This window comes from Elephantulus edwardii, unplaced genomic scaffold (assembly GCF_000299155.1).
Source record: "Elephantulus edwardii isolate Elephantulus edwardi_28Jun2011 unplaced genomic scaffold, EleEdw1.0 scaffold00192, whole genome shotgun sequence".
Taxonomy (NCBI): domain Eukaryota; kingdom Metazoa; phylum Chordata; class Mammalia; order Macroscelidea; family Macroscelididae; genus Elephantulus; species Elephantulus edwardii.
In genome coordinates, this window is record NW_006399942.1 from 2918676 (window position 1) to 2932961 (window position 14286).

Here is a 14286-nt window from a genome sequence, read left to right on the forward strand (position 1 = left end):
ACACACTGACAAAGAAGATTAATCAGAACTGGCTTTGACAAGCCTGTGGTATTTGGACAAGAACAAACTGGGAGGAGGGTAGAGAAAATAGTGCAACAATGAATGAATGGAAACCCAAAATCTCTGTAAATGTTTATGAAAATTAATAAAATATAATTATGGGAAAAAAAGAATATTGAATTTATAGTAAAAAGAGACAGCACTGCACTTATATAGAATAAACATTTGGCTTTATTGAATTGTAACTTGTCTGTATTCAAATCAATATCCTTTCCTTTATTTTTTGCTTTGGGGAAGGAGAAGTAATTGGTGGTACAAGGACAGGAAAGTTGTTTGGACTTTTTATTCTTTTGCAGAAGGCATTAGTTTGCATCATCATATTTGTCCTGGGTCTGCAAAATACAACAGCTTCATTGGAAGTGATAAAAAGAAATCTAAAATGAAATTTTATAGTATACTTAGATTTTATAGCATACAAAGAGCATGTTTTTTATTTTCAGTGGAAAGAAAATGTCATTCCGTTTTAATAAAGTACCTTTATACCTTTTTTAAAAACTGAAATTACCAATCATAATTTGAGACATTTTTCACATGCGTAGTAGATAATTCTTTAGTGTTCTGATCCTCCTCAGGTATGTTATCAGCCCATTTCATTGTTTATCTCTGGATTAAGCAAAAAGAATTTTGAGTTCTAGGAACCTACCTTTCAGTTATCTCTTTTTGAAACCTTGTTTTTAGTAGCATTTTCCTTTCTTGGCTTGCATGACATTTTATCTTTCTTTTCCTTTCTTTTTGCCGTTTGCAAAGACTCTTGGGAGGATTTGACAGATTTGGTGGAACAAATGCGTGATGATACAGAAGGTGCGTGCCACACCAACATCTTTCAGCTTTTTTTTCTTTTTTTTTTTTAGTCTTTCCATTTTCTAATTGCTTTTTGATTGTTTTTCATATGAGAGAGTGTCAACTTTAGGTTTCACTTCCATGCAGTAACTGGAGTACGCACATTTGCCACTGTGGTTCCTGGTGAAGTAGCTAGCATTCACTCACTCACTGCTGTAGAGTCAGAATTCACTCATATCTGACCTTCCAGCAAGTTCCTCAGGCTATAAATAACACTGAAGAAGATTGCCCATGTTCTTCCTCAGAACAACTGGTGCATTCGAACAGCCAGACAGGTGCAACCTTTGGGTTAGCATTGTAACTCCGTATAGATTGGGCCATCAAAACTCCCTTAAGGTAGCATTAATATACACTTAGGTTGCTCTTTTAGAATGTTGAAATAACAAGTGGAAAGAATATTCTACCAAAGTTTTATTTGACTGTTTTTAATTTGTTGAAAAGTCTTAAATATTTTTTTTAATCACTCATGTTAAAAAAAGAAAAGTTTGTAGAAGTTTCCAAGAAGGGAAGAAGGGCAAAACCAGAACTCTAATATTTTGCTGTGGGGTGTTACTCTGATTTGTAGATTTCTATCACATTAACAGCTTTGTAATATAAATAGCCTGCCATTCTGGTTATGGCCACTTAGAGATTTTGTAATAGAAATAGAAAAAAGGGCTCCACTTTCCTATATTATTTTACATCCTCCCACTCTCTTAAGTTAGCTGAAGTTATATCAACTGCTTTAGCAAGTAATCCCCTTCCATACACACACCTATCAGTCTGACTGGTCTGGCCTTACACTCCCTGCTATACATGACCCACCCACATTCTTCTCTCCTTTTTTTGTTTTCTCACAACCCAGGACACTTACTCTACCTTCTCTTCCCCCTTTGTCACCTGCCAAACCCAGTCTTCATGACAACTTCTCAAAGTGCTCTCTAATCACTTGAACTCACACATGTTTTCATTTGCTCAAGTCCTGCAGAATGTGGATAGTAAAGGTTATACATTTTTCAATTCTTTTGTCACCTCAATGAAAATGTAAACCACTTGAGAGCAGAGATTGAATGAAACTTTTTTTTTCATTGTTGTTTTTTAAAAATGTTTTCATTTTTTTCCATTGTTGAACATTTTCTTCCCCCCTCCTTATGATGCACCCCTTGTTCCAGATTGTTGTCATATGATGTCTTGAGCTTTCGGTCATCTTTATGAGACCTAGGACAATACTGTCAATAGATTTGGCCATGCTAAACAGAAGCTAAAGGAGACCTGATAATGTAGTGTGTTATGTGTTTGGGCTAAAGGTCAAGAGTTTGAATCCCACAATTACTCCACAAGTGAAAGATAGGTGCTTTCCTTTCATAAAGATTTACAGGCTTGGAAACTTGAAGGAGGGTTACCATGAGTCTGAATTGACTTGACAGTAATGGGTTCTGGTTTCAGAGGAGGCTAGGTGAAGGAGTAGTTAAAGGAGTCAGCTACAAACGGAAAAGTCAACTGTTTGAATTATCTGGCTATACTGCAGGAAAAATGGGAAGATTACAGTGTTGGAAAGCCTTTGTGGCAGTTCTGCTCTGTTCTGTAGGATCCCAGTGAGTTAAAATTTGACTTAATGCCACTGAGGTAGACAGAACTGAGGCCATTTTCTCTGATTTCTTGTATGCAAACTAAGTGCTGTTGCATTAGAACCAACTCAAAGCTGACCCTCCAGCAGGTTTTCAGGGGCTGTAAATAGCACACGAGATGCCCATCTTTCTCTTAAACTTACTATGTTAGCTGTTATTATTACTTTTGTCATCAATATCATATCATCTTTATTTACTAAGCACCGTATGGGTTTATACATTCCATTGCTGTTAAGGGTGCTATAGAAAGTGATCTCTATGAATCAACATGATTTATGTCCTTAAGAATTTCTTTTCTGTCACTCGGCCCAAGAAGAATGTCATTTAATTGAAAATATTAATGTAAGAAGCCAATTGTGAGAGTCAGCTTTCTGTTTTTAATTTTGGTTTTGCAGAATTTGTGTGAATAGTTGTTACAGTTGAAATAAAATGAGCTGCAACAGAATGGTACATAAAATAACTACAAGATATGAGCTGAATGACCTTGATGATTTTAGCAAATTAAGAGTTGAGTGAAATAATGTTTCTTAAAGACCTGTTTATGGAAAAACTTGTCTGGATTGTAGTTTCAAAGAAAAACAAAAATGGAGACGAGGAAGGCCTTTCTCATTTGTCTTTATTTCATTTTTCCCCCCTCACTTTGAAATTCTAGAATTTTACTGTATTATGTAAATTGGAAGCTTTGTAAATGAGTACTTGTCACAAGAATAAATATACATTATGGAGTAAAAGCTACACACAACAACCTAGAATGTGAGGAATACCCTGCTTTCAGACTCTGAGAAGGATGGTATTGTTCTAAGAGGAGGTCTGGTGGTCTAGTGATAAGGAGGACTCCTGCTGCTTTCCCAAAGGCACATGATATCCACTAGCTGCTCCATGGGAGAAGGATGGATAGTTTCCTCCTATGCCTCTGAATATCCACTGGATGGTCAGCTATTAATAATTTCTGACACTAGGATATACAATATCTCTTGTTATATATGTGCCCCAGTTAGCTTTTTCTTTTTTATTTATTTATTTTATTATTTTGTGTGTGTGTACTGTCAAATCAGATCTGACTGGTACAGGAGGAGATTGCCCCTCCTTCCCCGGCAGAACATCTGGTGGATTCGAACCGTGTGCCTCTGGGATTGTAGTTGCAGCTCCTTGCCACTAGGCCACCAGAGCTCCCCTCCCAGTTAGCTTTTTTTTTTTTTTTTTACTATTAATTTTTTTTTACATTTAGGTTGTTTATTTTTCATTTCAATGAACATCTACAGAGATTTTAGAATTCCATTCATTCATTGTAGCACCCTTCTCCCCGCACAAACCCCCCCCTTTGCTCCTCTCCTTGAAAAGCAAAAGAAAAACTCCCTCATTGGTACACAATCCCCCCGCACCGCCCCAAACCCCCCCACCCCCAAATATAATCCACTCTGCAACCCTCATTGCATACTCCTACGATAAAATAATGCCCTAAAATTTAATACTTTTAGACTATTCTCTCCCCCATAGACTTCAATGCCGTAAACATATTTCATCCAGTTTTTCTCAGTCTAGCTTTTTCATAGGTAAAGGGCCTTACTGGCTTCCTATCTCTTGAACAGTTACGTTTACAGTAACAAAACTCTAAGATTTTTACAATTTTACTATATCTTTGTCAGAATTGAAATGTTTTTGATGAATTGGTTTCTTAAAATGATATAGAAAAGACTGATTTGATTTTATATTCAATGTATCTGTAACTCCTCTAATAGAATAGATGACAATAAGTGACTTTTTAGAATGCTCTGATTACAACATTGTTCAGTTATCTTGTACCTTACCTCAATGTGCTCTTATTTTCTGCCTTAAAAAAAAATCTCAGACTCACCAGAAAAATTATGAAGATTAAATAAACTAAAGTACATTATGCATAAATATTTAATTTCCTTCTACACTCAATATAAGCCTTTGTCATCACCCACATTACAACATAACTTTCTGAAGGTTGAAATAGTCTAGACATTACTAGAAGTGGGAATATATTACATTCTCAGAATTGCCTTCTGGTTCCTTACCACATTTTACCATATTTTCTTATGAGTTAAGATTCACTGCCTCAAAATTCAATAGTTCATTCAGTAACATTTTGTTGAGTTGTTCCACTTCTATTTCTAGAAGGCAGTACTTAACATTTGCTGAGTTCTTAATATACCCTTACAATTTTTACATGTGTAACGTGTTAATTTGTTTACTCTTCACAACTTTTTATTATGAATGAAGAAATTAAAGCCTATGATATGAAGAAATAATATTTAAATATATGCAGTGACTTAGATAAATCTTTACAGAGTTAGTTGTTGTTGATGTTTTGTGCTGTTAAGTTGCTTGTGACTCCTAGCGATCCTATATACAATAGCTCAAAACTCTCCTCTATCTTGAGCCAACCTTACCATCTTTGACACACCTACCCCTATTACCAAATTACCAAGTCAATCATCTCATCCACCCTCCCAAGCATGACATCTCTCTCCAAAGACTGGTTCCTCCTTGTAACACTGCCTAAGTATGTCAGACGAAGCTTCAGAATTCTTGCCCCTAAAGGAGCAACATGGCTTCACCATCTCCGGGACAAACCTGTTTTCTTAGCAGTCCATGATGTAAATTCAATACTCTTCTCCAGCACCACAGCTCAAAAACATCAATTCTCTTTCTGTCATTCCTAGTCATTGTCCAGTTTTCTGATGCACAGCAAGTAATTGCAAAGACCATGGCCTTTATCAGGTACATCTTAATCTCCAGACTGACTTTGTTGCTCTTCAGTACTCTGGAGAGGTCCTTGACAGCAGACTTTCCAAATGCAATTAGTCTTTTGATTTTCTGGCTGCTGATACCAAGAGTGTTGATTGTAGAGCCAAGCCAGGAGTCACAAGCAAATTGAAGCTGTGAGCATTCTCAGTCTCTTCACCATCCATCAGAATGCTGCCAGTAGGCTTAGTGGTGAGAATCTTTGTTTTCTTGATCTTGAACTTCAATCCATATTGAAGGCTGCAGTACTTGACCTTCTGCAGCAAGCACTTCAGGTCCTCCTTAGTCTCCACAATCAAGGTTGTGTCAATCAACATTACACGGGTTGTAGATGAGTTTCCCTCCAATCCTAATGCCACGTTCCTCTTCATAGAGCCCAGCTTCCCAGATGATCTGTTCTGCATATAGATTGAAAAGATATGGAGACAGAATACATCCCTGGCGTAGACCCTTCCCAATTTTGAACCATACAGTGTTTCCTTGCTCTGTTCTGACAACTGCTTCCTAGTCCAAGTAGAGGTTTCACATAAACACCATCAAGTGTTCTGTGATTCCCATTCTTCTCAGAGTTAGCCATAGTTTGTTGTGATCCGCAGAGTGAAATGTCTTTGCATAGTCAATGAAACATAGATAGACATTCTTCTGGTACTCTCTGTTTTCAGCCAAGATCCACCAAACATTAGCTATAAAATTCCTGGTAGCACAGCCTCTTCTAAAACAGCCTGCACATCTGACAGTTCTCTGTTGATGTGCTTTTCCAGTTTTTGGATAATTTTTCAGCATAATCTTGCTTGCATGATATTAATACTGTCCAATAATTCCCACACTCTGTCGGGCCACCTTTCTTTGGAATGGGAACAAATATGGCTCTCTTTAAGGTAATTGGCCAGGTGATTGTCCTCCAGATTTCTTGGCACAACTTGGTGAGGACATCTGAGGGTAAAAAAAAGCAGCCAATATAGAGAGTTTTTATACTGTATGATTCTATTTATATAATTCAAATGGCAAAACCATAAAAACTGATAATAGATTAGTAGTCATAGGGAGCTCTGATGGTTAATGGTAAGGAATTGCACTGCCAGTGCAAAGGTACACAGCTCAAATGTACTATCTGCTCCATGGGAGAAGGATGAGCAGAGCAGTCTCCTCCCATGTTATTTATTGCCTCTGTAGACCCACTGGAGGGTCAGCTATGAATAGATTCTGACTCGACAGTACACAGCCAACTAACCGAGAGGTTAGGGAGAAAGTATAAGAGGAAATTATTTCTTTATAAAAAAAGACCGTAAAATGTCCTTGTGATGACGGAAATGTTGTGTTTTGACTATATGAATATCAGTACACTGGTCATATTGTACTACAGTTTTATAAGATGTTATCTTTGGAGAAAACTAGATAAAGTCTGTTATTTACCATAACTCCCATTTATTGTTAGGTCAAAATAAAAAGTTAAAGAAAAAGTTTCTCAGACTCACACACTAGGAAGAATTCTAGTAGAGTTTAGACTCTAGCAGGCTAGTTCGAGAGCTTATGGTCTTAACCACATCAAAATTCTTCAGAGTTCTTAGACTCCCCTGTAAAAGTATTTTTTTTTTCATCAGAATACAGTGGACATGTCATTTATTGTCATATATATTAAACCAAAAGCTTTGGTGTAAAGCATAACCTTTAGTGGAATGCACAAAATAAATTTTTACTCAATAATTAGACTGTGACTTGCAGTTTGAAAGACACTATAATAACTTACACAACAAATAAGCACTGCAGCGATTAAGGAGAGGGCAGTGATTCATTGTGTTGTATGTAGGATTGCCATGAGTCAGAACCTATTGGATAGCACTAAACAATAACAATAATAACCTATACTCTATCTCTGCCATAGTTTGAGCTCTAACAACTAAGTTATACAGAATGAAAACCTTTGTAAAATGTTCCAGCCTTTAATTGTTGGCACCAGTTAAAGGCTGAACTGGTAGCCCTACATACTCCTTTTTCTCTTTAAACTGTCTCTACTAGTTAATGCATCTTTTCTTATCACTGTTAATTGTATTTGCAATATAGGATACAAGTATATGATGATAGAAATATAATGAAAATTATACTGAGAATGCTTCCACAGGGTTTAGGGCTGTTGTACATAGGGTTGCTATGAGTTGCAAGCAATTTGACGGCACATAACAACAACAATAACAACATATATCTAAAATAAAATGTATTTTGCCCTTTATATTCAGAACAAAGGAACCCTGGTGGCACTGTGATTAATCATTCAGCTACTAACTGAACACTTGGCAGTTCAAAACTACCCAGCAGCTCCAAGGAACAAAGACCTGGTGACTAACTTCTTTACTGAGTACACTATAAAAAAAAATCCTTATAGAATAATTCTTTTTATTCCTCTGTTTTCCTTAATACTTTTCTATCTAATCTTTCATATTTTTTTTTAATTTTTTTCTCTCCATCATATTTGTTTTTGCATTTTGGTTTTTTGGTATCAGTATTGGGATGTAGATTCCTTTTGATAGAATTGTCATTTTCACAATATTGAGTCTTCCTATTCATGAACAGGGCACATTTTTCCATTTCTTTAGGTCTTTTATTGTGTCTCGCAGAAATGTTCTGTAGTTTGCTTTCTATAGGTCTTTAGTGACTCTAGTTAGATACATTCCCAATTTGTGGTTTGTTGTTGTAAATGGTATTGCTTTCTTGGTTTCCTTCTGTGAGTTCTCTTTGCTACTGTAGAGGAATCCACAGATTTTTGGATACTGGCCTTATACCTTCCCACTCTACTAAATTGGTTACCAGCTCTGACATTTTTTGGTTGAGTCCTTGAGGGGGTTTTTTTGTACACTGTCATATCATCTGCATATAGCAAAAGTTTTACCATCAGTTTTCTGATCTGGATGCCTTTTATTTCCTTCTATTGTCATATTGCCCTAGCAGGTACTTCCAATATAATGTTGAATAGAAGTGTTAACAGTGGTCCCTGTTCACAAGGAAGATGCTTTTAGTCTGTCTCTATTGAGAATGATATTGGCTCTTAGTTTTGCATATATACTTTGACTTTGTTGAGGAAGTTACTTTCTATTCCAATTTTTCTGAGTGTCTTTATCAGGAAGGGGTGTTGGATTTTGACATATGCCTTTTCTGCATCAATTGCTAAAATCATATGGTTCTTGTTATTTGCTTTGTTAATTTGATGAATTTTATTGATTGTTTTTCTTACATCGAACCATCCTTGCTTACTTGTTGTGTATCCCACTTGGTCAGGATGAATTTTTTTTTTAATGTGCATTTGTATCCTATTAGCTAGAATTTTGTTAAGAACTTTTGCATCTGTATTAATGAGAGATTGGTTTGTGGTTTTCTTTCTTCATAATATCTTTGCCTGGTTTTGATATTAGGGTTATGTCTGCTTCATAGAATGACTCGGAATGTGTTCCTTCTTTTTCAATTTTTTAAAATCATTTAAGTAGAATTGGTGAAAGATCTTCTTTGAATGTTTGGTAGGATTCAGCTGTGATGCCATTGGTCCAGGACTTTTCTTATGGGGAAGTCTTTCTATGACCTGTTCACTTTCTCCTTTTTTGATGGGTCTGTTCAAGTGTTCTAAATCAGTCCTTGTCAGTGTGGATATGGCATGAGTTTCAAGGAATTTGTCCATTTCCTCTGTGTTTTCAAATTTATCAGAGTATAGATTTTTATAGTATTCTGATATTGATTTAATTTTATCTGGTTCTGTTGTGATACCACCTCTGTCATTTCTTAATTAAGTTATCTGTGTCTTCTCTTTTTATTTTTTCTTTTGTTAAGCTTGCCACTGCTCTGACAATTTTATTGACCCTTTCAAAAAACCAGCTCCTAGATGGTTTCAGTTGTTTTTCTGTTTTCTGTCTCATTGATTTTCAGCTCTTGTTCTTATATTTTCCTTTCTTCTAGAAGCTGTAGAATTAGATTGTTTTTTTCTATTTGATGGAGACTTTTAGATAACTGATTTTTCTTCATTCTTCATTTTTAATATATGTGTCTATTGCTATGAACTGCCCCCTGAGGACTGCCTTAGCTGCATCCCAGAGGTTTTGCTATGTTGTATTTTCATTTTAATTTGTTTCAGGGAACTTTTTTATTTCATTCTTTGTTTTATAACCCTGTCAAGTTCTAGCAGAGAGTTACTCAGTTTCCACATGGGTGGTTTTGTTAAGCTCTACCCTCCTGTGGTTAATTTCTAGTTTTATGGCATTGTGATCTGAGAAGATACTTTGTATTATTTGGTGTGTTTTTTAATTTGTTAAGACTTGCTTTGTGTCCTAATATATAATGGATTCTAGAGAATGTACTATGTGCACTTGAGAAGAAAGTTAATTGACTTTTGGTTGGGTACAGTTCCCTGAATACATTCACAAGGTCGAGTTGGCTGATTATTTATTGTTAAGTTTCTTTTGAGTTGTCATATCCCTTGATAATAGTGGTGTGTTGAAGTCTATTAGTACCATAGATACTGAATTACTATTGCCTTGTGGTAATTTTTTTTAAAATTCATTTTAATGGAAGTTTACAGAGACTTAGGGTTTCCATTCATTCATTGTTGCACTTTCCTCTCTGCCCACCCCCTTCCCCAAATTCACTCTTCTCCTTGAAAAAGAAAAGAAAAACTCTTTCATTGTTATGCAAGCCCTTCCCCCCCATTTTGCAGACTTCATTTTGGACTCCTGTCACGACAGTAAGACCCAATCATATCATATATCCCTTTTAAAACAGTTTTCTCCTTCATCTATTTCAATGCAGTATGCATCATTCATCCCCTCCTTCTCTATCTTTCCTCAACCCCAGTGTCAGTTCCATTTTACAACAGTGGCCCTGTGCAATAGTTGTCTTTTTGTGACTAAGATATTTCACTCAGCATAATGTCCTCCAGGGTCGTCCATTTTGAATCATATTTCATAAGTTCCTTGTTTTTCAATGCTGCATAATATTCCATTGTGTAAATATACCAGAACTTCTCTATCCATTTGTTTGTTTATTGGCACTTGAGTTGTTTCCAGCTCTTTGCTATTGTGAACAAAGCCGCAATAAGCATGAGTGTGCATATATCTCCTTGGGTGGCAGCTCTGGTTTCTTTAGGGTGTATTCCCAGTAGAGGAATTGCCGGATCAAATAGTATCTCTATTTGCAACTTTTTGAGAAAGCGCCATACAGCCTTCCATAGTGGTTGCACCATTTTACACTCCCACCAACAGTAAATAAGGGTTCCAGTTTCTCTGCAGCCTCGCCAGCATTTGTTGTTTGCTACTCTGTTAAATTTTGCTATTCTGACTGGGGTGAGATGATATCTCATAGTTGTTTTGATTTGCATCTCTCTTAGAGCTAGGGATTTTGAACATTTTTCATGTGCTTGTTGGCCATCTGAATGTCTTCTTTGGTGAAGTGTCTATCCATATCCTGTGCCCATTTTTCAGTTGAGTTATTTACTTTTATCTTGCGTTGTTGATGGTAAATTTTAAGATAAAAAAATTACAGTCCTCCAGTGTTAAACTTTTTTCAAGATTGTTTTTTCCTAATCAGGATTCCTTGCATTTCATGTGATGTTTATGATCAATTTGTGTTGAAAAAAGTTACCTGGAAATTTGAAAGGGGTTATTATGTAGTTCCATTAGAGGAGAAAGAATCTCTACCTTTGAATTATGGTATTGGCAAAGAGTGCTGAATATACCATGGACAACCAAAAGAACAAATAACTCTGTCTTGTCTTATAGGAAATGCAACCAGAATGTTTTCTGGTTCTTTCATCTCATGGTCTTAGGGCATATTGTCAGGAGGGGCCATTCCTTGGAAAAAGACATGCTGGGAAAGGTAGAGGGTCTGTGAACAAGAGGACCACTCTTGATGAGATGGATTGACACAGTGACTACGACAATGGCCTTGAACATGGGGGAGGTCATAAGGATGGTGAAGTATAGAACAAGGTCTCAATCTGTTTTTCATAGGGTCACTGTGCATCATCATTAACTGTACAGCACCTAACAACAACAACCATTTTAATAATTTCTAATCAATAAACACATCTGTATTGAAATGCCTGTTCATTTCATCCTTTAATTTCTTTGAATTATCTCTTTAGTTTTCATCCTTCAGGTCTTGCACATAGCTTGTCTCAAATTTATCCCAAAATAGTTTATTCTTTTAGATGTTATTATAAATAGACATATTTTCTTAATTTCACTTTTGTACTGTTCATTATAAGTAGTTGATTTTTGTTTCTTGATCTTGTACTTTATAACCCTGCTAAGCTTATATGTTAATTTTAATGTGTTTTTATACCTTCCTTAAGACTTTCTGTTTGGAAAAAAAAGGCCGTTTCAGTTCCTCTTTGTATATAAAGTTCTTCATTCCTTTTGCTTGTTTTTCTTGTCTGATTCCCTAACTAAAGCTTCTGTACAGAGTTGATTAGAAATGTTAAGAGACCAGTTAAGAAATGTTAAGAAACAATAGTGTTGTTTCTGATATTTCAGGAAAGTTTTTAATCTGTTATCATTGTCATGTTAGCTGTGAGTTTTTCATAGACACTTTTTTAAAACAGGTTAAGGAAATTCTCCTCTTAAAGTTTTTTAGTGTTTTTGTTATTAAAAGGAGTTGAATTTTGTCATGTATTTTATCTACTTCTATTGAGATGATATGAAGGTATATGTTTTATGTTCTATTAATTTAGTATATTATATTGATTTATTTTTATATGTTGGACCAACCTTGCATTCTTGGGAATAGGTCTCTTCAAGCTTTTTCTTTTCAAATCAATATCTTCCAAAGAATTATTGTAGATTATCTAATTGTTGGCATATTATTACTCATAGTATTCCTTTTTATACGTTGCTGATTTGCTTTATGTTTCACTGAGAATTTTTGTTTATATATTTATATTATGTTGCTAACCCAGAAGTGTTAATCAATGATATTGTTCTATAGTTTCCACACTCTTTTGGGTCACCCTTCTTTGGAATGGGGACAAATATAGATCTGTTCCAGTCAGTTGGCCAAGTGGTTGTTCTCAAGATTTCTTGGCCCAGCTTGATAAGCACGTCCATGGCAGCAGCCAGGAAATTAAAAGACATATTGTGATGGGAAAGTCTGCTGCTGGGGAACTCTCCAAAGTACAAAGAAGAGCAATGGTGTCTCTCTGGAGACGAAGGTGCGTCTGATATAGGCCATGGTCTTTGAAATCACTTGTTATGCATCAGAGAGTTGGACAGTGACTGGGGAGGATAGAAGGAGAATTGATGCCTTTGAGCTGTGGTGCTGGAGAAAAGTATTGAGGGTACCATGGACTGCTAAGGAAACAAACAGATTAATCCTGGAGAGGGTAAACCAGGCTGCTCCTTGAAGGCAAGGATTCTGGGACTTCATCTGACATACTTTGGTCATGTTGTAAGGAGAGACCGGGACTTGGAGAGAGACATGCTTGAGAGGTTTGGAGGACATGCACAGCAGGGGAAGGCCCTCTATGAGGTGGATTGATTCAGTGACAGGGGTTATCAGGATGGGTGTGTGGGAGACAGTGAGATTGGCACGGGATAGAGCAGAGTTTAGAGCTATTGTACATAGGGTCGCTGTGAGTCGTAAGTAACTTGACAGCACATAACAACAACAACAACACAGCAACCCAGAAGTGACATCTCTCTGGCAGTTCAAATCCACTTGTAGCTCTATGGAGAAAAAATGGGCAGTCTCCTGGTCAGCTTTGAATGAGTTCCAACTCAGCAGCAGGGAAAGAGATATTCCTAATCTACAGTTGCAGATTTATGTTCATTAGGATATCAGTATGAGTTTGGTGTCAGGATAATACTGATCTCATAGATTTGATTGGAAAGTATTCCCTTTTCTCTTAATGATGCTTGAAGGGAAGTTTATTAAGTAGAGCAATCTGGAAGTAACAAACATGGATGATAGGGCAGTATGAAGAATCTGGGTTATTTATTCCTTGAGAAAGTTTTACAAGGTATCATAGAAGTCTCAGCACATTAATATGGGAAATACTAGATTTGTTTATGCTTATATAGCCCATTTAAGGGGTTAAACAAACTGATAGAGTATTTCAGTAGAATGTTGTAACAAAATAAAATTATGTAAAAACTCCTTTCCACTCTTGAGATTATATGGGTTTTTGTGAAATACAAACTTCTACCAAAGTTATTATAGTTCAGTATGTTCTAAGCATCAGTTGTTTGTTTGTTGTTATTTGCCATCAAGTCACCTGCAACTCATAGTGACCCTGTGAACAACAGCCATAAACCTTGCTCTATTCTGTGCCAATCTCATTGTCTCTGACACACTTATCCACATTGTCCCAGTCACTGAATTTAGTCCACCTCATAGAGGGTCTTCCTCTCATACGCTGCTCCTCCACCCTCCTAAGCATGATGTCCTTCTCCAAGGACTGGTCACTCCTTGCAATATTTCCAAAGTATGTCAGAGGAAGCTTCAGAATCTTTGCCTCCAAGGAGCAGCCTGGTTTAACCCTCTCTAGGATGAACCTATTCGTTTTCTTAGCAGTTCGTGGTATATTCAATATTCTTCAACACCACAGCTCAAAGGCATCAGTTCTCCTTCTGTCCTCCCTAGTTATTGTCCAACTCTCTGATGCATAACAAGTGATTGCAAAGACCATGGCCTGTATCAGGCACACCTTAGTCTCCAGAGTGACACCATGCTCTTCAGTACTTTGGAGAGGTCCCTCGCAACAGACTTTCCTATCGCAATAGGTCTTTTAATTTCCTAGCTGCTGCTGCCAAGAGTGTTGTTTGTAAAGCCAAGCAAACTAAAGCTGTTAACAACCTCAATCTCATCACCATATCCTGATGTTGCCAGTCGGCCCAATGGTGAGAATCTTTGTCTTCTTGATACTGAGCCTCAATCCATATTGAAGGCTGCAAGTGCATGAGGTCCTCCTCAGTTTCAGCAAGCAAGGTTGTGTCATCTGCATAACGGAGATTGTTAATAGATCTTCCACCAATCC

The 14286-nt window shown here is 36.6% G+C and overlaps 1 protein-coding gene across 3 annotated transcripts in view; it reads left to right on the plus strand.

Moving 5' to 3' along the window:
* RUFY3 (RUN and FYVE domain containing 3) overlaps positions 1 to 14286 on the plus strand; it is a 136500-nt gene that overhangs the window by 62444 nt on the left and 59770 nt on the right. The window contains exon 2 of one of the 3 annotated variants that reach the window (XM_006896824.1): positions 808 to 861. The exons of the other annotated variants lie outside the window; for them this stretch is intronic. Within the exon in view, the coding sequence (XP_006896886.1) occupies positions 808 to 861 (54 nt within the window). The remainder of the gene's footprint in view (positions 1 to 807; positions 862 to 14286) is intronic. 3 annotated transcript variants of the gene reach the window in all.